The sequence below is a fragment of the Onychomys torridus genome, chromosome 8 (assembly GCF_903995425.1).
Source record: "Onychomys torridus chromosome 8, mOncTor1.1, whole genome shotgun sequence".
NCBI classification, from domain to species: Eukaryota; Metazoa; Chordata; class Mammalia; order Rodentia; family Cricetidae; genus Onychomys; species Onychomys torridus.
This window is the reverse complement of record NC_050450.1, coordinates 97,333,118-97,358,704: the sequence shown is the minus strand read 5'-3', so window position 1 is coordinate 97,358,704 and position 25,587 is coordinate 97,333,118. Positions and strand designations below refer to the sequence as shown.

General features: G+C 46.0%; 1 protein-coding gene across 7 annotated transcripts; it reads right to left on the bottom strand.

Annotated features, from left to right (window-relative positions):
* Positions 1 to 424: 424 nt before the first annotated feature.
* Amz2 (archaelysin family metallopeptidase 2) lies at positions 425 to 13,871 on the bottom strand. Of its 7 annotated transcripts, XR_004945691.1 has the most exons (10): positions 13,773 to 13,868; positions 13,252 to 13,341; positions 12,792 to 12,954; positions 11,909 to 12,191; positions 10,912 to 11,085; positions 10,697 to 10,825; positions 6,090 to 6,253; positions 4,920 to 5,096; positions 2,373 to 2,778; positions 425 to 927 (listed from the first exon to the last, which is right to left on the bottom strand). XR_004945691.1 is itself a non-coding variant. In XM_036197438.1 (9 exons), exons 4-9 carry the CDS (start codon positions 12,189 to 12,191, stop codon positions 2,626 to 2,628), a joined length of 1,080 nt encoding a protein of 359 aa, XP_036053331.1. In that variant the 5' UTR covers positions 12,792 to 12,954; positions 13,252 to 13,341; positions 13,764 to 13,868; the 3' UTR covers positions 2,345 to 2,625. The 7 variants fall into 7 exon arrangements, 6 of the variants coding, with proteins under 6 accessions (XP_036053331.1, XP_036053329.1, XP_036053330.1 ...); XM_036197438.1 differs by lacking the exon at positions 425 to 927 and having other exon boundaries at positions 2,345 to 2,778; positions 13,764 to 13,868; XM_036197436.1 differs by lacking the exon at positions 425 to 927 and having other exon boundaries at positions 2,345 to 2,778.
* Between the last annotated feature and the right edge of the window lie 11,716 nt (positions 13,872 to 25,587).

Here is a 25,587-nt window from a genome sequence, read left to right as displayed (position 1 = left end):
CTGTCTCTATTAAGTTTTCCTGGACTGTTAAATGTCAACATTTGATCCATTGCTTGATGTGTGTGTGTGTATAAAATACCCTGGGGTTGGGGATCTAGCTCAGAGGTAGAGCGCTTGCCTAGCAAGCACAAGGCCCTGGGTTCGATCCTCAGCTCCAAAAAATATAAATAAATAAATAAATAAATAAATAAATAAATAAATAAATAGAAAGAAAAGAAAAAAAAATCCTTTGAGGGTGTAAGTTTGAAGCCAAATAGGACAGATGACATAAAATGTTTTCAAACTCACTTATTTCTAAGGCGGTATTTAGACATTGGGAAATGATTTTCATCAGTAATTTAACTTCATGTTTATTTAGCATGTGAAGAGCAAAACCTGCCTGAAGTCCTGGCTAGTGTAGAGCATATGCTTGCTAGGGAAAAAAACAAAAACAAAACAAAAAAACCCACCACTGAGCTCCAGGGACAGTAAATTACACACATTCCTCTCCATTTTTATTGGGTGCACATAAGCTGCTGCATGTACTGAGTCAGAGGACAACTTGGGACAGCCAACGCTCTCCTTCTATCATGTGGGTCCCAGGAATCAGACCCAAGTCCTCAGGCTTGAGGGCAGGTGCCCTCACCTGCTGAGCCGACTTACCAGTCCCCAAATCATAAAGTTAATCCTAAAACATTCTCCAAAAGTGTATACAATCTAATGTGTTATAACAGCACTCAAATGAAGATTGCTTAATAAATGTTTATGTGAATTTTAGTTGTTCACTCCCGTTTTCATCAATGTGATTTCTTCCAAAAGTCCTTCTTCCTGGGTCCTTGGCAGAGTAGGCTAAGATGGATTTTTTTTTTTATCTTGTCCAGATCATTGTAATTCCCAATCCATTCTAGGTTTATGCCTAATGTTGACCCACTGGAGAACTGCATTTACCTGGTAGGAAAATTAAAGAAAATGTAGAAGAATGGGGGATAATTAATTATTCAAGGAAGAATTAAACTTCTTACACAAGACCTGTGAAACCCATCTGGCTTCTTTTCAATATTGGAACCACCATGAACAGTCTCCAACTGATGCCAGTGACAGGCCGCCATTTTCAGAGCTGACTTAAAGGAGTTTAACCAAGAAGGCGACTCTAGGGAAACACTGGTTTGGTTGTCAAGCGTGCTTTTGATTACACCGTGCAAGTGGACAATGGGAGAATTTAATTGAGTGGAGAGCGAGCTGGAAATAGCTCAGTCAGTAAGGTGCCTGGCATGGAAGCAGAGCCCCAAGTGTGATACCCAGCACCCCTGGGGTGGGGGGGAGGAAACAGGCAGGTAGATCCCTGCATTCACTGGACAGCCTGAGGAATGAGACCTACAGTCGTCCTTCACCCCAGCCCCCACCCCATCATTTGAAGAGAAGAAAAAGAAAATCAACGACAGAGGAAGGAAGGAATTCAAGTCTTACCTTAAGGATAGGAAAGTGAGAAACGCGGGCTGGGAATGTCACTCAACTGCAGAGTGCTAAGCATGCACAAAGCCCCAGTATTACCAGGCGTGGTGGTAACAAATAATAATAAATCCTTTCAATCCCAGCTCTTGGGAGGCAGAGGCAGGGATCTCTATGAGTTCAAAGCTAGCCTTGTCTATATATCAAGTTCCAGGCCAGCCAGAGGTAGATAGAGAGTCCCTGTCTCAGAGAAAAACAACAAAACAAAACAAATAAAAAATACTACAAATAGATGATAAAGTAGGACAAGCTACCAGCCCCCTAGCATGAAGTAACTGTAGTTTCTTGTTCTCCAAGATACGTTGATCATAGAGATTTGTTGACTCTGAGGTTGTCAACCTGTTCACCACCACATCAAGTGGCTGATGTCATAGGCTGACAGGACACCACAGGCATTCTGGGCATCCTGACAGGTAAGTAATCCATTCACCCTATTCCTTACTCAAACCTGTCACAATGCAATTAAGTGCATAAACCATGAACTTCAATCTCACCTAACCCTAGAGTGAGTACAGCCCAAACAGACGCAAGCACCGTTACACGTCATCTGTACCGGCCTCAGACATGACTCAGTCTGAGACTGGCACTCTAACTGCCCCCCACCGCCGCCCCAACAGCTGCTGTGGGGAAGGACCACTGCTGTTCTCACTGCTAAGAACTCATGCAGCTGCTGCTTCTTCCAGGGACAGGCTCGTAAATGGCCAGGAAAAAATGAAGGGCACCCACGGGTTAGAAGGGAAGACTGCAGGCAGCAAGGATGCCAACCCCGCAAGGTCACAGCCCTGGTGCTCAGTGGGCCACACAAGGGGCAGCATCTCTTCCTGAAGCAAAAGCAACCCTGGAAAGTGTCCACACAGTCATTTTTAAAGTGTTTATTTATTTACCTTCTAGCTTCAGCTAATCCAATTTGAAGCGAGAAAGTGATGGGCTCACTGCCACAGACCAGGCTAGTGAGACAGGAGAGAAGGGCAGAGAGGGCTTTCCTTGTTCTCAGTGAACCTTATTCTGGTCCAGGGGCTTCTAGTCTGTTACCTGGCCTCAGCATAGAACCAGTAGACGGTTTATTCCAATGAAGTACTCTAGCCACAAACACCTAGAGGGCCAGGGTTTGTTTCAGTTACACCTATCTCAAAGTCCTTATTTTTCCAGAACAGCAATGCATTTTATTATCCATTCTCTCCAATCCTGAAAGGCTTCCACAGGTTTCCGCAAATTCACATGGTCAGAACTCTTTCTCGGAGTTGCTCTTGACGCGTCGTTAGACTCCTCATCAATCCACCTCAGCAGTGCCTTGAAAAACACAAACACTGCATTGTAACAGTTAGAGCAGAACAGTCTCAGGCACAGTAACTGGCACTGGAGTTGGGTTTTCTCAATCTGTGGTTGTGCCCCCCATGAAAGGTCTGCATCCAATGGAGCAGGCTATGACGGAGCGGGCTATGACGGAGCAGGCTATGAGTACAAGACATGAGCAACAGAGTGAAAGAGCATGGACCCAAACTACAGAGAACGTACTGAAAACTACAGTCAAAGTAGACAAGGAGCTGGGTGTGGTTCCGCACGTCTGTAATCTCAACACCCAGAAAGGGCAAGCGAGGAGGACTGCTACAAGTTCACAGCCACCTCAGGGTGCACAGTGAACCCCAGACCAGCCTGGGCTACATTATGGAGCGCCGCCCCCCCAAAAAACAAACAAAACCCAACAACAACAAAAAACATGCAGAGGAAAAAGAACTAGACTAATGTGTGCTCTATTCATTTCTCCTCTCAAGCTGCTCACTCTGTGCGGCACTGTGCTGGGCTTTTAGCTTATGATGTGCATATAAACATAACCCTACCCGAAGGCAAGGGCAGGTGCATGGATGTGAAGACACAGATGGAGACTCAAGTGCTGTCCCTGAATGAGCAGGCAGACCACAAGTACCCTCGGGATGTGTACTGGAGTATGCACAAGGACACCAGGAGTCGTCTCTCTTCCTCCTTAAAGACATCGGTTCTTTTCTAACACACTCCTGTGTCTCTCATGTATTTGGAAAATTACAATTACACAGTCAGTTATATGCTTATAAAAGTGAGCTCTACCACACAAAATCAGTATGCATTTTGCTTTGTAGAGTCAATCCTGCTTGACCTAACTAGACAAGAAACAGATAAATTCCTTTTACCATTTCCCATCAAATTTTAAGTGTAAAACAGTCATTGTCTGGGATGGAGAACTGGCTCAGTAGTTAAGAGCATTTACTGCTCTTTCAGTGGATCCAAGTTTGTATCTCAGCACCCAAATCAGGTGGTTCACAACTGCCTGTCACTGCATGGAATCAGACAAGCCCCTCTAGCCTCCGAAGGCACGCACATACATACATACATACATACATACATACATACATACATACATACATACATACATACATACATCTTAAAAAAAAAAAAAAAGACAGTCATTATCAAATTAAAGTTTCTTTATCTTTAGGAGTATTTTGTCTACCACATATACGCCTGGTGCCCTCTGTGGATGTTGGATCCCTTGGAACTGGAATTATATGTTACTATAAGCCACCATATGGATGGGAACCAAACTCAGGCCCTCTGTAAGAACAGCAGTGCTCTTAATGGTTAAACCAGTTTCAGCCCCAAACTGAAGTTTCTTTCTTGTTCCTTTTTAGACAGTCTCAACCTACAGCCCAGGCTGGCTCCAAATTAAGAGCAATTCTTCTGCCTCAGCTTCCTGAGTGTTGGGATTATAGGTGTGAGGCACCATGCAAGAGCCTTTTGACTTTTTAAACTTCTTTATATTGTTGAGAAGGCGGTCTACATGCCATGGCATGCATGTAGAGGCCAGAGGCCAGCTGGCAGGAGTCAGTCTATTCCCTGCATCAAGGACTCCAGGGACTGACTCCTGTCTTCACATTGCAGGGTTGTTGGGGTTAGAGGAGGAAGCCCGTTACTGAGAGGGCTGTCCTCTCTCTTCCACCCTAAACGGAAGGTTTTGAAATGGGTATTTCTCTGCATGGTTTTCACACAGTGTAGGTGTTCAGTGTGTGCACGTGTAGACGCAAGCTTGACCTCAGGTGCTTTTCCTTATACACTGAAGCCGGGTCTCTCGATGAACCCACAGCTTGCGGGTCTGCTAGTCTGGCTAACCAGTTTCCTCTAGGAGTCTGTTCCCACATCCCATACACTGGGATTACAGGTGGGCACTTATATAGGTTCTAGGGACCCAGACACTGGTCCTCATGCTTTCGTGGCAAGGCAGCCAAGGATCTACCCACTGAGTCATCTTGCCTGCCCTCTTTACATTTGTTTTTTAACCACAGTTTCCTGCTTATCTTTACCTAATTTCCTGATAAATCTTAGCTCTCAAAGACCTAATAGAAAGCACCGTTAGCTACTTAGCTCACCACTTCCCTTCCCTTCGCAGCCCTCCCACTTACTCTGTATCTCTCTACAACACTGAAGCCAATAGCAACCTGCAGCTTGCGTAAGCAGATGGGGCAAAGGTTTAGAGGCCGCCGATCAGATTCTTCCAAGTGATTGGAGCCTTGCATTAAGCACGCAAGCCACTGGCAGTGTCGCAATCCAAATATGTGTCCAATCTCATGGGTTAAAGTCTGCAAGACATTTATGTCACTGCTTTATGGTACCATCATTAGCAATCACACAAGAAACAGAGTCACAGGAATCAACACCATTGCCATTGCCTTACTCAGGGTCTCTATTGCTGCAGTGAAACACCATGACCAAAGAGCAAGTTGGGGAGGAAAGGGTTTATTTGGCTTACACTTCAGCAATGCTGTTCATCACTAAAGGAACTCAGGACAGGAGCTGAAACAGGGCAGGATCCCAGAGGCAGGAGCCAATGAAGAGGCCATGGAGGGATGCTGCTCACTGGCTTGCTTCCCATGGCTTGCTCAGCCCGCCTTCTTATAGAACCCAGGACTAGCAGCTCACGGATGGCACCACTCACCATGAGCTGGGCCCTCCCCCCATTGACCACTAGATGAGAAAATGCCTTACAGCTGGATCTTAAGGAAGCACTTCCTCAGCTGAGGCTCCTTCCTCTGATGACTCTAGTGTATGTCAAGTTGACACACAGAACCACCCGGTACGGCCATCATCACCCAAACGTCATTCTGCCCAGATCTTCTGCACTTAGCAGTGGTCATTTCACTACTTCCTCTTTTGTTGGCTGGCTGATTCCACGTGTGGGAACTCTCACGAGTCGGTCCTACCCACTCGATGACAGTGCAATGAGTTAGTATCTGTGACTGTCAAAACCTGATGGTGTATGCCTGTCATCCCCATACTTGGGAGGTTGAGGCGGGAGGACAGGAAGTTTGCTTTAGGCCAGTAGGGTCCTAGTAGTTCAAATTGTAGGCTCCATCACCCCAGAGACAGATTCAGTAGATCTTGGAAAAGGGGCATGATTTGCATGCTAATGAGCACCAGCAAGCGATGCTAATGAGCATACTGGCTGATGGGGCCCTTCAAACATACTTTGAACACATATTTCTAAAAGGGGAAACCTACAAACAATTCTGGAAAAGTAAAATCTCTATCTTTAAAAGAAAAACAAAAAACAAAAAACTTTCCAAGCAACTTACCTTACAGGATCGCCACAGCAAAATACTAGTGATCTCAGGACTGTAATAGTTATCAAAAACGGAATAGTCACTGGAAGATGTTCGCTGGGGCTTGCTCACTTTGCCTTCATACCGGGAGCTGTAGAAATCCGGGCCGTACCTGGCAAAGCTGAATATCCCTACACCTACAAAGAGAGGACAAGTTTATCCTTATCACCGGGTAAGATATGCCAAGGACGAGGCCAGCCTGGGCTACCAAGTGAGTTCCAGGAAAGGCACAAAGCTACACACACACAGAAATCCTGTCTCGAAAAACCCAACCAAACCAAACCAAACCAAACCAAACCAAAAAAAGATATGCCAAGGAAAGCCAGAGGACAAATGCTCAGACATCTGGCCAGTCGGTGCACATCTTGGATTGACTCTACACCACTGGAAATATTTAAAAGATTTGCTAACACAAACAACTTTTCTCCCAGACTTCCCTATGGAGATCTTTACTTGCCAACCAAATCCCCCTGCCCTAGAGAATTCAACACAGGGAGAAGGACGCACCAGGTCCAGGACCCTCCCTGAGGGCCTGCTGGAGGAGGGGAGTGACCTTTTCTTCACTGGAGCAGCCATAGCTAAGGTGCCTGGGCTCCTTCAGTAACCCCTCATACACGCTCAAGAAGTAACCATACTTAAACTCACTGATACACACACACACACACACACACACACACACACACACACACACACACGAGTGAGAGTGAGAGAGTGTGAGAGTGAGAGTGTGTGTGTGTGTGTGTGTGTGTGAGAGAGAGAGAGAGAGAGAGAGAGAGAGAGAGAGAGAGAGAGAGAGAACAAACTAGAAGTGAGGCTATTCACAAAGGAATCAGCAAAAGTGGGAGCGGCACCCGAGAGGGACAGGAGATCAGGGGGTGAAGGTGATCATCAAATGATGGCTGAATTCTAGAGAAAGGGGAAGTTTCACTGAGTTTCTCCTGAAAAGTCTTCACTGAGATAGTCCAAGTCAAGTTCTCTAGAAGAGCCGTGATAAACAGTGACGTAACAAGCAGTCATGATTTTGGCTTTAGGAGCACAAGGGCAGACTGTTTGCCTCACACACCAGTGAAGTTTCTGGCCTTTATAGAGGCCCAAATTACTTAGGGTCAGAGAATCTGAGTTTGCTTTACCCAGTAGGGCTGCATAAGAGGATTTGACCACAGGCCTGGATACCAGGTATTTGGAAGGGTCTGCACTTGGCTGTGCAGTGTGCTTTGATTTGCAAGGGGGAGGTCTTTTGCCCTGCCCCTTGGCATTGTTATAAAAAGTCCTTTAGAATAAACGGAAAAGGCTGTTGGGTATTGATCCAGGTCCTCCCGAAGCTACCCTGTGTTTCTGTCTTTCTCCTCTTCACTATCTTTCTATCTAATATTTTCTTATCTCTCTCCTTCTCATAAGAACCCTTCAAAAGGTGGGGGCTGGCCTCCCACATGCCTTCCCTAAGGTAGCACCCTCTGTCCCTCCTGTCTAGAGACTATGTCTTGAGAAGAACCTCTTCCCTCCCCCTACTTCCTTTTTAAAGCACAGCACAACTCTATCAAGAGGCTGGTGACAGGTGTCCAGAATAAACAGCCTTGTAACTGACTTCTTATATGTGATAGCAGAGGCCTATATGCCATCTCTGCACGTGTGGAGAGTAGTCTGACACCTAATTCAAAGTCCAGGGACTGTCCTACAACTCTGTTCCCCAGGGAGAAACTTTTAATTACGTCTCTTTCAATTGTTAGTCTTAATGAATTCATATGTGTTACTAGGGTTTGGAACCAGACACTCAAGCACACAAAGTAGTGCTCCCAACTTATGGCTGGTTTTGTTTTTGTTTTGTTTTGCTAGGGAGCAAGCCAGAGCCCTAGCCACACCAAGCAAGTTCCCAACCATCGAGCTCATGAAATCTTTATTTGTAAGTAAGTAAACTAATAGTAATTTTGTCCAATTCTACCTGATTCAAGAGTGTTCCTCACTTCACCCCCAGGAACTGCAGACCGATACTTGAAATTTAGGGAAAGAGCATTCTAAAAGGAAAAGCAAATCTAATCATGTATCACAAATGACTTGCTTTGATCCAGCAAGTGTGAGCCTACTTCACGGGATCCCTTCAGCCATAACATTTTAAATGCTTCTCTGTTTAAAATAGTCTTTCATCTTGAAGAAAACCAGGCCACTTGTGGTAAAATACTCTCATGTCATATCAGATCAACTGCTGCCCTGACAGGTCTTGTTTTATGTCATGTAATGTTTTTAAAACTTAACCCCCTCCCCAAATAATTGAAATAGAAACAGTTTGGGTAATGTTTCCTGACTCTCTCTCCCCGAATGCATATGATAAATTAACTAGTGGTATCTAGGTCAATGAATAAATTGTTTTGCGTTTACTTTTAATGTTTTCATTTCTACCTCATTAATAGAAGGAGACAGCTGATAAGCACACAGCAGGATAGTAACCCAGGACTTCAAAGGGGCATGCTGGAGGGCCCAGGGCTGTGAGGAAGGACCTCGACGGATGCGGCACTGAGGAGGAAGTGGTGAGAGGAGACCTAGCCTGGCCCCAGCTCTAACACAAACATCTGCCAGGGGAAGCCATTGCCCAAGCCCCAGCCTGGCGTACATCCAGACAGACCAGCCGCTCTCCAGGTCTTGGTTCTCACTGCCCCCTCCCGAGGACGCTAATGCCTGCTCCCCTAGTCTACTGGCCTTTTCCCTTCCAGCCTGCCTTAGATTCTGGGGTGTGTGCGCGTGTGCGTTAGACAGAGCAGCAAAAATCAGGGGAAAAGATAACAAATTAGAGAAGTGGGAAACAAAGACAGACGCTGACTCCCTTTCAGAGCCTTCTAGTACTGCCAGGCAGCTTCTAACGAGTTCAAGTTTACTGCGTCCCAAGTCGAGGCCTAGGTTGGTTCTTTCCTTCGCTGCCATCTTTTTTTCTGACAGGGTATTGACTGTTGTGTGGCTTTAAGCTTATGGTCTTCCTGCCTCTGCCTCCCAATGCCAACACATCACAGGCATGTGCCACCATGCCAGCAAGAACTCTGGTTTCTTTCTGTTGTTGTTTATGCTTGGTTGAGCTGTTTTGGACAGGGTATCTGTAGCCCAGGAAGATCTTAAACTCACTAAGTAGCCGAGCCTACCCTTGAACTCCTGAGGCTCTTGCCTCCACCTCCCAAGTGCTCCAATTATAGAGCTATGTCACCACATGTAGTTCAAAGTTGGTTTTCTAGGCCAGCACTCCACCACTAAGCTACACCCACAAATCTTAAGGAAGAAAAACAAAGCCACATACAGGTTGAAAAAGAAAATATGTAATTACATATTTGTTTATGGCTAGTCTATCTGTGCTTGATCAAAAGTGCAAAAAAGATCAACTAGCAAGGGCTAAGGATGTGTGTTAGTTTAAATGTAATTGGCTACCAGAGCTCATAGGGATTGGCACTACTGGGAGATGTGACTTTGCTGGAGGAAGTGTGTCACTATAAGGACCGGCTTTGAGTTCTCATATATATGCTCAAGCCACACCCAGTATTTCAGACTACTTCCTGTTGCCTATGAGTCAAGATGTAAGAACCCTCAGCTCCTTCTCCAGCACCATGTCTGCTTGCATGCTGCCTTGCTTCCTGCCATGATGATAATGGATTAAACCTCTGAACTGCCCCAATGTAATGTTTTCATTTATAAGAGTTGCTGTAGTCCAGGTGTCTCTTTGTAGCAAAAACCTAACTAAGACAGGATGCTTTTAATTCAGTGGTAGAGCCCTTGCCTTGAACCAGGCCTGGGGTCAATGACATGTACTGTGCATGAGTACCACGCCTAGCCCCCCCCCCCCCCGAGAAACACACACACACACACACACACACAAAGAATTAGCAAGAGTTTTATATGTTAATGATAGCTCACATCTCAACTTGTTTGTCTTGCTGATCCATAACTTAAATTTCTCTCTCTCTCTCTCTCTCTCTCTCTCTCTCTCTCTCTCTCTCTAATGTGGAGCTGAGGATCAAACCCAGGGCCTTGTGCAAGCGCTCTACCACTGAGCTAAATTCCCAACCCCTTAAACTCCTCTTATGTTGAGCTGAATGCCTGAATATGTCTTATGTCTCAAGCACTATTTATGGATAGGAACTGTTACACAAATGATCTCCAAATGACTCTGTGAGAACAGCATTATTACTTCAAGGTGGGATAGGGAGTATGTGACCTCCTAAAGAACCCATATTATCTGTCTTTCTTTTCTTTTTTTTCTTTCTTCCTTTTTTTTCCTTTCTTTCTTTCTTTCTTTTTTCCGAGACAGGGTTTCTCTGTGTAGCTTTGCACCTTTCCTGGAACTCACTCTGTAGCCCAGGCGGGCCTCGAACTCACAGCGATCCTCCTGTCTCTGCCTCCAGAGTGCTGGGATTAAAGGTGTGTGCCACCACTGCCCTCATCAGTCATTCAAAGCACACTTCCTGCTATGGCATGCATGGCACTTCACTGAAAATACAGTTTTAATTATTGAAAATACTACTGGTTGGATTTCTCTTTCCCACTCTCTGAATATCTTCAAATACCCTCAAGCTGAACAATATCAAAACAATATCAAAAAGGAATACCATCTGTCAAAGAGGCCTGTCCAAAGACAAAATTCCAGGAGTCCCGTGGGTAAAGATCGATCATTGTTATCCCCACGATGCAGAAGGCATCTTTGGGTTTCTTCTTTTTCAAGAATGCCAGGATGCGCCCTATGTAAAAAGAAACGCATGTATAGTATCTATGACACCCATCCATCCTTTCTGCTGCAACCCAATTGCAGAGGTGCTCCCTTTACCTGCATGGATTTGTAGGTTCTGTGTGTGCTCGTTCACTCTAAAGGGACACTTCGTTGCAGAGACTGGAACTGGTTCTAACAGCTTTACAGTCAAACCGTAGAAAAACGCTTCACAGTAGCCCTTGAGCCATTGAATATACTGCTCACTGATAACTCTGGTGTTGCCGAGAGCGCCTGGAGTATGGGGGAGGGATAGGAAATTGAGACACACTTTAAAAATGATGGAAACATTCTTCACCTTATTCTACAAACTGTCTGGCATTAGAAACAGAATCCACTCTAAGAACTCAATGCTTTTTAATCAGTCATTGATGACAGCATGAAATCAAAAGAAAAGACTTTCATTGTCAAGCTAGTTTAGCTACAAAGCCCACACCGCAGGCAGGAGTGTCAGCAGCGGTATGCACAGGGCCAGTGAGGCGGCCCAGCAGGGGAAGGTGCTGGCCCTACTTGTGACATCCTCACTGGAAGCAGAGAACCAACTCTCCAAAAGCTGTCCTACTGCACGTGTGTGTCTCCTCCCACACCATACACAGTGACAATATCTTTAACTATCTCATATGATAAAATGCCTAGCATGCATATTGCCCAAGTTCCATTCCTAGCACAAGAAGAAAGGGGGGGGGGGAGAAGGGGGGAAGGAAGGAAGGAAGGAAGAAAGAGGGAGGGAGGGAGGGAAGGAGGGAAACAGAAAGAAATAGAAGCCATAAAAAATTGCTCACTTGAAGCTGGTGTAGTGGTACACACCCAGGACTCAGGAAGGCAGAAGCAGGTGGACCTCTCTCTTTGAGTTCAAGGCCAGCCTGGTCTACGAAGTGAGTTCTACAGCCAGGGCTGTTACACAGAGAAACCCTGTCTCAAACAACAACAACAACAACAACAACAACAAACAAACAAACAAAAAACTGCTCACTTGAATTGGTCAACTGCCCAAAGTACCACCAAAGACAGCACTAGAGCAAAGCCAAACCTCAACCACGACATTTCCAGTACATACCAATGGACTGCATATAGATAATGTTTTTCTCTGGACAGGGTATGTTTCTGTGGCGATCAGTGAAAAACTGTTCGAAATCTTGGGGAACTTCAGGGTGGGAGGTGATCCAATCTGACTGTGAATGCACAGTAATTGGTCCAAAGAGATTACTGGACGGCTGGAAGGCTTCATTCATTAAACGTCGTTCCCCAGCATCTAATTTGTCATACTGCGACACAAGTGCTGAGTTCTGAGAGATGAGAGCTGTTTTTAGTGTGTGTTCAGAGTGCTGTAGTACCTTCATCTGAGAGAGAGAGAGAGAGAGAGGAAATAAGTTTTAAAAAATGAGAAGACAGATACAAAATCCATTCATCCATACCAAGGACTATTCTTCAAATACACCTCTAGTTTCTCTCCAGAATAAGTGACCTATTGGTTGCTAATGTCTTCAAATGTCACACTTAAAAGAGTAGTTTATTGGGGAAGAATATCTAAGGAATTAAAAGGAAAACCATTCACTCTATCCTTCCATCTCTTAGAACCTGCTGCTCCCACCCTATTGATAAGTTGGGCATGGTGGGGACACCTGTAAACCCAGCATTCAGGAGACAGAGGCAGGAGACTGCAAGCTGAAAAACAGCTTGAACTATTTTGTCTCAAAAACAGTAACAACCATAACAAAAAAACGGACAAAAACTAGTGGGGACCTGGCAAGCCTAAGTTGATGTCCAGTATCCTCTGTCATTTGACAATAATCACAATATTTTGAGTTGACTCACTTGGGACACAAACATCTCATCCCTTCCAATGTTACTCAAGGACATTCAATTAAAAAGAAAGAGAGAAGTAATGCAAGTGTCTGTTCTATAATTTAACTGCAGGTTGGCAAAATACTTCTCAGCACCTTAAGCTTTTCTTGTCAGCCATGAAACACCAGGGACGACCTAAGATGACTACCGAGACACCAGACTCACGATGATGGGCCTTTTCCATTCATATTGAGTCCCTATGTGGCACCTTCATCCTTCCACTGATATATATGGTCAAGCAGATGTTCCACCACGAGGCTTTTTGAGTAAGAAAAGAAAAAAAGTTGAAGATTTCTGTCCAGTCTGTGTTTTCTAATCACCTAAGGGCCTTTTCAGTTTATTGACAAATGATTTTGAAATGTAAGCTAACGTCTATGCGCACTTCACTTCTGAATTCTGGAGCCTCTTCAAGAGGGTGGTGCACATTCCAGACTAAAAAGGCCTCTATAGACGAAGTTGTGAATGCAGCTCATCCTCATTACTATACATTTGGGCTGAATTTTAGTTTTACAGGATGAAATATAGGACAAACGGGCCCCCCTGTAGTCTACCTACCTTTATAAAGAAGTCTCCAGTTGCTTTTCCCACTTAAGTTTTTCTAATGACAGACATGTCTGGCCAAGGGGTGTGGAGGGCACCTTCACCCTAATTAAAAAAAAAAAAAAAACCAGAGTGGAAGGTCGGAAGGCCTCCGCGTCCTAGTCCACTGTGGATGGTGACGCTGAACAGGTGCGCAGGGAGGCGTTTTAGAGTCACTGCCGTGGGCTGGGGGCCTAGGATGCCCCCACGCATCCCATGCAAACTGGGTCTCGTCAGACATGCTAGCTGGTGGCAGACACCACCCGGTCTCCGCTTGGGTGAGTTGTGGGGGCCTCCCCGGAACTCAGGGTTCGCCTCTTCTCCCCGGGAAGCAACCGGAAAGACCGGCGTCGCTCCCAGGACACATCCCGCCCCCGAGGTCCCCTCTGCTTCCGCTGCAACCATCCCTCCCACATCCGCCCCTCCCCAGAGATCAAGACCTTCCCCCTCCTCCCCTGCCCAGCCCGGCCCGGCCGGTTCCATCGTACCACCCTCACCCGGACAGGCCCTCAGGCCGCCCTCCCGCTCCCACGGCGGTCCTTGTGCGCACGCGTCTCGCGCCGGCGCACCACGCCCAGCCACGGATGCCCCGCCGGCACCACCCACGGGCCACGCGCCTTCCCGCCCCTCAGCCATCGCCCCGCCTTCTAACGGTACGCGTTGCGCCTAAGGCTCCGCCTCCAAACACTGGGCCCCGCCCCACTCCCCTGAAGGCCCCGCCCCACTTCGCGGCCTTTGCACGGTGTAGCGGCGGCTACCGCTCCCCGTGTGAACGGAAGCTAGAGGGCGGTGTAGTGCCAGGCAACCCCCAGCCGTGGCCGTTTCCCCTCCTGCCCTCGCGGGGGCGCCGCGGCCCGCTCCTCGCGCGGGCGGTGCAGGGTCACGGGGGCCACCTGTCGGGTTTGCTCAGTGGTCCGTGGGCTGAGCCTGAGTAATTTAACCACCGGCTCCAAGGAAGTCAGCCGTGTCCGCGGCTTGACACGTCGCCCGCTGGACTTTCCCTTCTCGATTGGTTTGCGCGACTGTCGTGGCCTTACCCGCTGTCAGGAAGCAGGGCTGCGCCCCAGGGAGTGAGGCCTAGGGTAGCCTTTCAAGATCGGGGAACTAAAAGCTCGGACCCCCAGGAGATTTCAGCCCTGGATGGGGAAGCCCCAGCGCCCAGGATCTCCTGATCCTCGCCCTCCCAAGCATACACCTGTTCAATCTTTTATGCGTCCCTGGGCGCTTCAGGCACCATGGACAGTCAGACCAGGAGATGCCACAATTTTGTCAACATCCTCTCATCTTTGGAAGTTAAGGACTTCACACCCCATATCTCTGTACTCTTCCTCCTTCCCCCGCCCCAAACTTTGCCCTCTCCTTGCCTTGTCGCAGCTGTTATAACAAGCCTCATATGTGTTGTCCTTATTCAACCAAACTATCCTCACCAAGCTGACAAAGCATTTATTTTGGGAGGGTGTCATGTAAAGCCAGGCGGGCCTTGAACTCATGTAGCAGGTGACCATGGGCTCGTGTCTCCCACTTCAGAGCATTGGAATTACAGTTATGAACCATCAGGCCCACCCAAAACTTTGTTTTTCAATAATTTAAGGTTTGGTGTAGTGGTACGCATGTGTTATCCCAGCTCTTGGAAAGCAAAGGCCGTTCTGATCTATACAGCAAGAACCAGGCCAGCCTGGGCTACACAAGGCCTAGTTTTAAAATGAAAATTTAGCTTCACAGAATATTGGCAAGAATAGCAGCTTTTAAATGTCTTGATATGATCTTGGCCTCTGGAGAACCTAACTGTGAATGTTTTCATTGCCTCTTTAACTCCTCTAACATTAAAAAAAAAAAAAAAAAATCTAGTGTTTCAGACTTACAGGATGTACTTTGGTCATATTTCCCATGAGCCTCTCTGAGCCTCTTCCACCTCTCACCAAATCCCTCCCCAATGGCCAGATTTTTTTCCCTCCTAACCTATTTTTGAATCAGCTGTAGACATGATGCCCCTTTACTTCTAAATACTCCAGTGTGTATTTCTAAACGAGCAAATTTAGTCATAAGACACCAACACTGGGAGTTCCTACCAATCTCTCTGAAGACCATAGCATTCCTGCTGGCTTTCCTTTTTCCATATGTACTACTCCCTTCCCTAGTAATGAAAAGTCTACCTCACATTATTCATAATTTGATTCTGCACTTGACTGCTTTGTGGTACAAGACACATGGAGAGTAATTTCAGAATAACTAATCCATATCATTGCAGACAAACAGTCCTGCCAATAAGTGTTCAGAAATTATTCATGGTTCCTTATAGCCAGACGACACAAGGTATACTATGCGGTTGACATCACCTGAGTGAATTCTTTTTACTCGGGCTAGCACCACATCTGGCCTGGGACTTACTATGTAGTCTAGGCTGGCCCCAGACTCACAACAATCCCCCTTGTACGATCACAGGTATGTGTCATCACGCCATCTTTAAATTTGCTTCTCTTTTGTTGTTATTGTATGATATGTCAATATGGCTATGGAAAAGTTGCATTTAGCCAGGTGTGATGGTGCACACTTTTAAACTCAGCACTCCAGGAGGCAGAGTTAGAATTCTGCCAAGTTGATAGTTGGTCTTGATTGTCAACTTGATAAGCTTTAGAATCACCTTTGAAACAGACCTCTGGGCACATCTGTGAGGGAGTTTCTTGACTAGGTTAAGTCAGGTAGGAAAACCTGACTTAACTGTGGGGCGCACCATGACATGATCAGGGGTCCTGGACTGAATAAAGCCCAGCCAAACACCAGCAGTCATAGCTCTCTGCTTCCTGATTATGGACACAATGTGACCAGTTGCCTCTGGCTCAAGCTGCCATGCCTCCCCTACCACACTATGGATCGTGTCCCCTGAAACTATTAGCCAGAATAAATTTGTCCTTAAGTTCTACTTGTCAGGCATTTGGTCAGAGCTGCCAGAGACATGAGTAACACAGGAGGTGACTAGATGATGGCAGGGGAGCCCTCATGAGCTGGATTCGTGATACTGTAAGTGAGAGACACCAGAGAGCTGCATATTACCTATGAGCCAGAAAATGGAGCCCACAGACAACACATGCCAGCATGTTGATATTGAATTCCCCAACTTCCAGAACGATGAGGAACACCCAACCCATGATATTTTGTTGTGGTAGCTCCAACACACAAAGACACACCCTGTCTCCTTTCACAGGTTAAACGTCTTATCTCTCTTTGATAGGAACCATGCGGCCTTTGAAATTTTGTTCTGTCATACTTGTGTCTTTTTCTTCCTGTTCTAATGTCTTATAGGCAAGTGAAGAAGTTTGTCAACCTATTAAGGAATCATTTGGTGGTAGAAACGGCTGGTGGGGGACTCCATGTGCAAGATTACATACCATGCCCTGGTTCTCAGAGGCAAGCTGGCAGAGGGCCAACTCCCCCCCTGAGAGGAATCCCCAGAGTGTGAATGTGGGAATGTCTTTCCCATGACCATCCTGGGTTTCCTAAGAAAGGGAAATTTCCCAACTGACTGTGATGTAAAAACACAGCATGCAGTTAACCGCCTGAGAGTTCCAGGTTTTCTTTCTTTTTTTTTTTAATTTTAAAAATATTAGCTTGCAAAAAATTTATTTGTTTAGTATGTATACTTACGTGCGTGCATGCGTGTGTGAGTGTGTGCTACAACATACATATGAATATCAGAGGACAAACTTCAGGGAGTCGGTTCTCTCCTTCCATCATGCAGACTCTGGGCCCAAACTCAGGTTCTAAGACTTGATATTGAGTACCCTTATCCAGTGAGACATCTTTTTCATGTATTTTTCTTATAGCCCAGGCTGGCCTGGAACTCACTATGTTGCTCTTGCATCTGCCTCCTGAGTGTTGGCCAGGAGAAGTGGTTCTCTCTTTCCACGGTGGGTTCTAGGGATCAAACTCAGGTCTTCAGACATGCACAGCAATTCCTTTACCCACTGAGCTACCTCACTGGCCCAAAAGTCTGAATCTGAAATCCCTAGTTTTGCTTCTTTAGTTTTTCCAGTTATGTGTATGCGTGTGTCTGTGGGTAGGTATGTGCACATGAGCGCAGGTGCCTGTGGGGGCCACAACAGGGCATCCAATCCCATGGAGTGGTTGTGAACCAATAGATGTAGGTACTGGGAACCAAACTTAGTTCTTTGTGAGAACAGTACACACTCTGACCTGCTGAGCCATCTCTCCAGCCCCCCTACCTCCCTACTTTTCATCCCCATTCTGCCATACAGCTTTCAAGTCTCCCAACCAATGTATTTTATGGCTTTGATTTTTTTTTATTTTTATTTATTTATTATTATTTTTTGTTATTCTTTAAGTTAGACTCTTATTCTGAATCTCAGACTGACCTGGAACTTACTAGAAAGCCCAGGTGGGCCTCACACTCAAGGCACTTCTCCTGCTATGCCTCCCTTGTCCTGGAGTTAAAGGCACGAGCCACCACACCCAGCTAGCTAACCTATTCTAACATGAGAATAAACTTAACCCTCAAGAGGTTCTTAACCATTTACCCCCTAGTGGGAATTCATGCCTGCTATGTTTTTCTTTTTCTCAGGACAGTAGCTGATATCCACTGCCCCAAGGAAATGAAAGCTTGTTTGCTTAGGAAGCAGGAACAGGTAGGTAATTTAGGGCTACAGTATAAAGGAACAGGAGTTGACCTGTCTTCTCCCTCCACTGCTGAGACCCTGTCCTCTTATGTGTAGAACTCTGACCTCACAGGGGCCACACAACATCATGCAGAATCCAGCAAAACACAGTTTTTGTCCCAAACAGCTAACTTACAGCTAATGTCTTGGACCGTGGCCTGCTTGCAAACCAAGGCCATGTTCTTCCATAATGGGCCAGCTCTGGGAGTGCCCAGGGACAAGGGCCATTAGCAAAAATGAAAAGCAAGATATCTTTTAGTCCATTACGTTAAAAGAGGATTTTTCTCTCCTTTATTATTGATGAATTGTGACTGCAGTTACCATTTCCTGGAACAAGTGTTCTGGTTCTTCTTCGGCTTTTGTTTACTGGAGGAAAATAGATGCTTATCTGAGGGCAAGCTCAGATTGCTGAGCAGTCAGGGAGCCCTTTGGTGCTGTGGTCTCCCATCATCCTTTGATGTCGAATGAGGCAAGTTCTTTTCTGTGCCTCTGACAGGTTCTAAAACCTGCCACACACACAATCTGATGTACGTGTGTGGACATACACATATACCTGCACGTGTTTGTAATCTATATATAAATTTGGAAACATGCATATATACTGCATATGAATACAGCCACCCAGATTGAATGAGGGCACCCTTTAGTTTCTACTTTAAAGAATGTCACCTCCTGGACTGTTCCAGGCCAGCCTAGTGCTGTGTAACAAGAACCCATCCCCTGAAACAAAACAAACAGAATCAAAGAAAAAGTGTGGTTTGGTGTGTGGATGGGTGGGTGTAGTGAGCTGCGGGGCAATGGCCCCTGTGACCACTGGAGGATGTCCATGATTCCCCCAATGACTTCCCCAGCTGTGGCTCAGGGTGACGGTGACGGCACAGTGTCCCCTGCTATTCAGCTCCTCTGAACGTTCAGTTTTTTGTTTAGGTTCTCCTTTTTTCTGTCTCTAAGGTGGGGTGGGAAGGTGTCGGCCTGAACGAGGCGCTCAGATGAAAGAGGAAGTGCTGGCATTCAGCAAGTGCAAACCAGCTCCCCACTCGCTCTGTGACCTCTATGGAAACACCGCACCACACGTCCTCCGTGTCCTTTTGGACTCTCTGGGGGAGGGTAAAGCCTTCAGCAGCAGCAGCAGCCAGCTTCCTTTTGGCCAGGCCGGTATAGAGCCAACCCAGACAGTAGCACCTGCCGGAAGCAGAAGACAGGGCTTCTCCTCTTCCTAGCCCCGGGCACACCCCAAACCTTCTCCCACACAAGCTGAAAACCACCTAGCCCCCGGGATGTACCTTGCAAGCTGTACGGTCTGAGGAAGCTGCCTTAATGCCACGAGCCACCACACCCTGCTCCAGCTCACACTTTAGGCAGTCTTCAATGCCCCCATCGAATGCCTGTGTTTGTGGTGGGGGTGGGGGGTTGTCTCTCCTGTGCTAAATCAGACACTGGGCTGCAGGCTCTGAGCACCCTGGGACAAGGAATGGAAACAAAAGTGATAAAGAGGAAACCAGAAGGTGTGTCACCAGATGTGACATTAGCATGGTTTGAAAGCATATTTCTTGTGCAATGCAGAAAATTCTACTTTAGCTGACATGAGAGAAGACAGGAAGGCATGCTAGGAAAGAACAGGAACAAGCTAAAACACAATCGAAATCCATCCTGGCACTGCTGCCCAGAAAATGTTTGCTTTTTTTTTTCTTTCTCAACAAAACTGGGACAATATGGGACTTGGCAAATCACGCATTCTAGTTTCTCAGTTTACTTCTTACTCCAGAGAGAACAATGCTCTTGAGTTGAAGGGTGTCCCCTGCTCCCTGTTTATAATTCTGAGAAATAGACAATGATCACATGGTAAACAAATTCAATCAAGTCATAATGTCACAGAAGGTTCTGTAGCCATTAGAAAGACTGATTTCAGACTGCAGTAACACAGAAGACTGTCCCCAAGGTCTCCAATTTTTGTTTTGTTTTGTTTTGGCTTTTTGAGACAGCATCTTGCTATGTAGCCTGGCTGGCATAAGTTTAGGACCCTCTGGCTTCAACCTCCCTGAATGAGGGGATTACAGGTATGTGCCACCATGCCTAGCTTGAAAAAATTTTTAGATTTCAAAACGATATATAACTTTGGTGCTATTTCTATAAAAACATGGATATATATGCATATTTACTAAAATATCTTTCTGTGCTATTCATTTATATTTTTATTATTTTATATTTCTTCTGCAGTTAGTATTCATTAGTTTTATATTTTTAAAAACCTATACACTTTAAAAAATTATATAGGGAGCTTGGAGAGATGGTTCAGCAGTTAAGAGCACCGGCTGTTCTTCCAGAGGATCTGGGTTCAATTCCCAGCACCCACATGGCAGCTCACACCTGTCTGTAACTCCAGTTCCAGGGTACTCAACATCCTCATACAGATATACATGCAGGCAAAACACCAGTGCACATAAAAAATAAAAATTTAAAAAGTGAAGTATAGCCATTTTAGTGGGTATGAATGAGGGCTACAACACACACATGTTATGACACTATTTTCCTATTTTACATTTTCCTCTATGTAAATATACATATTTTGGGGCTGAGAATGTAGCTCAGTTGTAGAGGGCTTGCCTGGCAAGTGTTGGTATTTGATATCTGATGTCTGGTCACATTCTGCTTTCTGGTTATGCCTAACTGTCTGGGGTCTTTTATTTATTTATTTTAAATAAAAAAATGTTAAGGTCTCTGTTTTTAACTATGTATATGGCGATTATGTGTATGTGAGTGCAGATGCCCATGGAGGCATCTAGAGGTGTCCTGTCCCCTGGCACTTGAGTTACAAGCAATTGGAAGCCACTTTACATGGGCAGCTGGGAACCAAACTTGAGTCTTCTGTATCATATGCTTTTAACCTTTAAGCAAGCCAATCTCTCCGGTCCCTCTGGAGTCTCTTATGGTGGCACTGATCCTATTCATGAGGGTCCCACTGCCAGGATCCTGTTGCATCCTTGCTGGGTTTGATCTTCAGCACTGTAAATAAAAAAAGAAGGGGTTTGGGGATTAAGCTCAGTGGTAGAGTGCTTGCCTGGGTTCGATCCTCAGCTCCACATAAAAAAAAAAAAGAAGTTACACCAGGCAGTTGTGACACACGCTTTTAATCCTAGCACTCGAGAGGCAGAGGCAGGCAGATCCCTGAATTTGAGGCTAGCCTGGTCTACAGAGCAAGTTTGAGGACAGCCAGGGCTACACATAGACACCCTGATTTGAAAAACTGAAAGAAGAAGAAGGAGGAAGAGGAGGAAGAAGGAAGAAGAAGGAAAGTAATAAATTACATAATTTCATGAAAATTTATAAATAAAACATTAGTTTGCAACATGAATTTTATGTATGTACATATATAACACTGGTTATTTCTTGTATTCTAAGCAATAATTTTATTTCCATGTTGGTGAGAAAAGACTAATATTTGGGGCTGAGTTGTGGAAGAACACAGACTGGCCCAGGGCAGCAGCAACCGGAGGAACAGCAGGTGCCCAACATGTGAAGTCACAGTACAGCCTAGACCCTTTGCTGGCACACTGGCTCTGCCATTGGACACTATGCCTTTGGATTTTCTGGGTCACTGCTGTCCCCAGCCAGCCAGTCAGGTACCTACAGGGGCCCTGAGGGAGTAAGGTGCAGGTTCCCCATGGTTTTGTTGGGTGGGGACGCTGTGAGGAGTAAACCAGCCTATTTCCCTGTGTTCCTGAGACTCAGGCCTCAGCACTGCCTATGGATGGAACGTGGAACCTGTGAGCGGTTGGCTTGGGTTCAAGCTGAGACCCTTCCAGGTCCTTGGTGGCTCATCTCAAAACAAGCTATTTACCTCTGGGCCACTTGGTGCCTTTGTTTCCAAATGAGAATGAACAATAAGAAGCTCTGAGGAACAAGGGGTGGAGAGGTCAGAACATCACATCACACCTGTGGATTAGCGATGGTCCTACTATGGTGATAACAGCAGCCGCTCCGTGGTGATAAGAGCAGCGTGGCAGAAGCCTGGTGCCCTGGCAGTCAGCAGGGCCTTTTTAGCTAAGAAGCTAGCAGTAGCCACAAGGCCTCATGACACAGTCTCGTGGCTGGACACATTGGTCACAAAGCCTAATTAGAGAAGTACTCTGACAGAAGGGCCTGTTGACATGAGTCATTGGGGTGGTTAGCCCTGGAGCCTGGGGTGTTCCCTGGCAGGAGCTGAGATATTCACATTTGAATGAGACAGAAGCATCCAGGGAGTTTTCAGTTAGTCCAGAGAGCCCTGCTGCTCTAACAGCAGGTGGCAAAAATCACTTCCCTCCTCCTTCCCTGCTGCTCCTCCTATGCTCGCTTAGACCTCATTTCACTTACACACACACCTCCTGTAGCCTGGGGGAAAATATTTTAAATGGTAACTCAGATAACTACAAAATGCAAATGCGAGAACATTCTGTTTTACTTGGGCAGCCGAGGCTGTAAAGTGGCTTTGGTCCTGATTAGGTTTCTATACAAGGATCTGGGTGGGAAAGGGGTAATGACGTCATGTTCTTCCTCCTCAATATTTGGATTTCTTATCTGGAGTATCCTCAAGCTTATTTACTGTCAAAGTATTTGTTGACATTTCAAGCTCTTCTAGCTTGCCTGGTGGTTGGAAGAGCAGAAGCAGGCCTTAGGTACAGCAGAGTCTCAACTGTGTCCCCTCCTGGCTGTGTGGGAGAAAGGGGTTAAGAAACCTAAGTCTGTGTCTCTACCCCTGGAGCAGGGACAGCATGCTGCTATGGGCATTGCATTAGGTGGAGGAAGCCCCCAAGAAGTGCTACATAAAGTTGTACTGTGCACTTCCAGCCTAAAGAAGTGGTTATGCCATTTGTTGGAATAGAGATACAAAAATGCAAATGGACTAGCAAGCTGTGTCTTCTTTTTTGGCCTTTTCTTTTAAGACAGAGTCTCATCCTGTATCTCTGATGGTATGGCACTCATCATGTAGCCTCAAACTCATGGAGATCCCCCACACTTCTGCTTCCCAAGTGCTGGGACTAAAGGTGTGCATCACCACAGACAGCTCCAAGTAGATTAGTAACCATCAGTGACCCGGCACAGCAAGAATGGACTAATCTCATCTTAATTACCCAAGATCACAGAGAAAATGGTGTTAAAGAGACCCTAATGCCATCTGTTCCCCCTTTACCCCACCACACACACATGCCAAGACTGAACACATGTTCCCAGGAGGCATGGGAAGGCAAATTGCAGCAGGCACTCTATGGTGGTTTGAATATTTGGCCCATCGGGAGTGTCACTGTTAGGAGGAGTGGCCTTGTTGGAGTAGGTGTGTGGCTTTGTTGGAGGAAGTGTGTCACTGTGGGAACAGGCTTTGAGCTCTCATATGCTCAAGCTACACCCAGTGTGGTACACAGTCTCCTTCTGCTGCCTGCAGATCAAGATGTAGAACTCTTAGCTCCTTCTCCAGCACCATGTCTGCCAGCACACTGCCATGCTTCTCACCATGATGATAATGGACTAAACCTCTGAAACTGTAAGACAGCCCCAATTAAAAGTTTTCCTTTAGGGACTGGAGAGAGGGCTTGACAGTTAAGAACGCCTGCTGTTTTTCCAGAGGTCCTGAGTTCAATTCCCAGCAACCACATGGTGGCTCACACCCATCTCTAGTGAGATCTGATGCCCTCTTCTGGCATAAAGTCATACATGCAGATAGAGCACTCATATACATAAAATAAATAAATAAATCTAAAATTGTTTTCTCTTATAAGAGTTGTTTATGTGGATGCCAGGCGTTAGTAGTGCACACCTTTAATCTCACACTCAGGAAGCAGAGGAAGGTCAATATCTATGAGTTCAAGGCCAGCCTGGTCTACAAATCAAGTTCTAGGACAACAAGGATTGTTATATAGAGAAACCCTGTCTTGAAAAACCAAACGAAAACAAAACAAAACAACAACAAAACATTGCCATAGTCATGGTGTCTCTTCACAGCAATAGAAACCCAAACCAAGACACTCACTATATAAGAACACAGCAAGAAGTTGGCCATCTGGCATTGAGGAAGAGGGCCTTCACCAGAACATAACCATGCTGACACCCCAATCTTGGACTTCCAGACTCTACAGTGAGTCACAAAAGCTTGTTGAGTATACTGTCAAAGGATGTCTGTGATAGCAACCAAAACACAGTAACACTCTAGTTGGAGCTGAGCCAGCCCTAGAATCCATTATCTTGGGATCAGTTTGTCTCTTTGACATTCCATTTCTATTGCTGACCAACCCAGATTGGCACATTCTTAAGATCCAAGAGGAAATCAGAAGTGTTTTATAAATATACTCTTCATATACTCCAATTACAATGAAACCTTGCCAAAGGGCTTATTTTGACTTCAGGTAACTTCCACTTCCTTGTTCTGACCCACGTGTATTAATAATTTTAAAGTTGGGTTTTATAAGGGTTTCCAGATACAGTACAGCATTCTCTACTACATTTGAATTCCAGATAAATAATTAAAGATTTCTTGGTATAAACAGTTCCAACTATTTCACAGGGTATACTTGCACTAAAAACAAAAATAATTTTGCCCACTTGAAATTCTAAGTGAATATACTTTTCATGTGTTTCCCATTTTGTTGGCACTAGCAAAGGAACCCAGGACACGGTGCATGCTAAGGTGACGCTGTACTGCTGGGCTACTTCTCAACCCAGTGTCCCGTGCTTCTGCTTGCTAAATATGATAACCTTATTTTCCAGGGAAGTCTTATTCCCTTTTTCCAAATTCTCAGAGGTGGTGATGGCCCTATGGATGCAACATAACCTGTATACAGCTCCGACAAGCTCAATGTTCACCTTCCCTTACTGTCATTATGATAAGACACTCTGGCCAAAAGCAACCAAGGGAGGAAAGCTTTTATTTGATTCACACTTCCAAGTCACAGAGCCCATCACTGAGGGGAGGCGGGGCAGGAACTCAAAGGCAGAGCTCATCACTGCTCGCTGGCTCACTCCCTCATTCAGCTTCAGCTAGCTTTCTTCTATAGCTCAGGACCACTTGCCTAGAGATAGTGTTGCCTACAGCAGGCTGGACCCTCGTGTGTCAATCGATGAACAACCAAGACAGTCTCTCCCAGACATACCCACAGGCCAATCCAATCTAGGCAATTACTCAATTCTGGCTTTCCTCTCAGTTGACTCTAGATGGTATCAAGTTGACCACTGAAGCTAAGGAGGACAGGGATCTGGAGAGATGGCTCAGCAGCTAAGAACACATGTCTCCAAACACCCATGTCAGGTGACTCTCAGATGTCTGTAGTCCAGGGACTCTGATTCCTCTGGCCTCCTCAGGTACACACACACACACACACACACACACACACACACACACACACACCCCAGAAGTATCAAAGGCAGCTGCTGAAGTTCCCTTCAGTCAGTCAACCCAGGACAGAAAACAGGACGTACACTCTGCTATAGAGGACTGGGGGCCACACAAGGAGGAGTTCAATACAGGGCCTAGAGAGGCGGCAAGGCAGGCCTCACAGGACGGGACAGAGAGTAAAGACTGCACAGGATTCAAGGGAATAGGAAGGGCGGGGCATTCTGACTACCTAGGACAGCACCCTAAAGGTGCAGACATCTAGCTGTGGTGGACATAGGC

What these genes read in the sequence shown, in the direction of transcription:
- Amz2 (XM_036197438.1), bottom strand. Translation starts at nt 12,191, where the DNA reads ATGAAGGTACTACAGCACTCTGAACACACACTAAAAACAGCTCTCATC. An exon ending in TATCTATATGCAGTCCATTG is followed by an intron (nt 11,086 to 11,908) that starts GTATGTACTGGA and finishes CCCATACTCCAG; the next exon opens with GCGCTCTCGGCAACACCAGA. An exon ending in GTGTTGTAGAGAGATACAGA is followed by an intron (nt 2,779 to 4,919) that starts GTAAGTGGGAGG and finishes GTGTTTTTCAAG; the next exon opens with GCACTGCTGAGGTGGATTGA.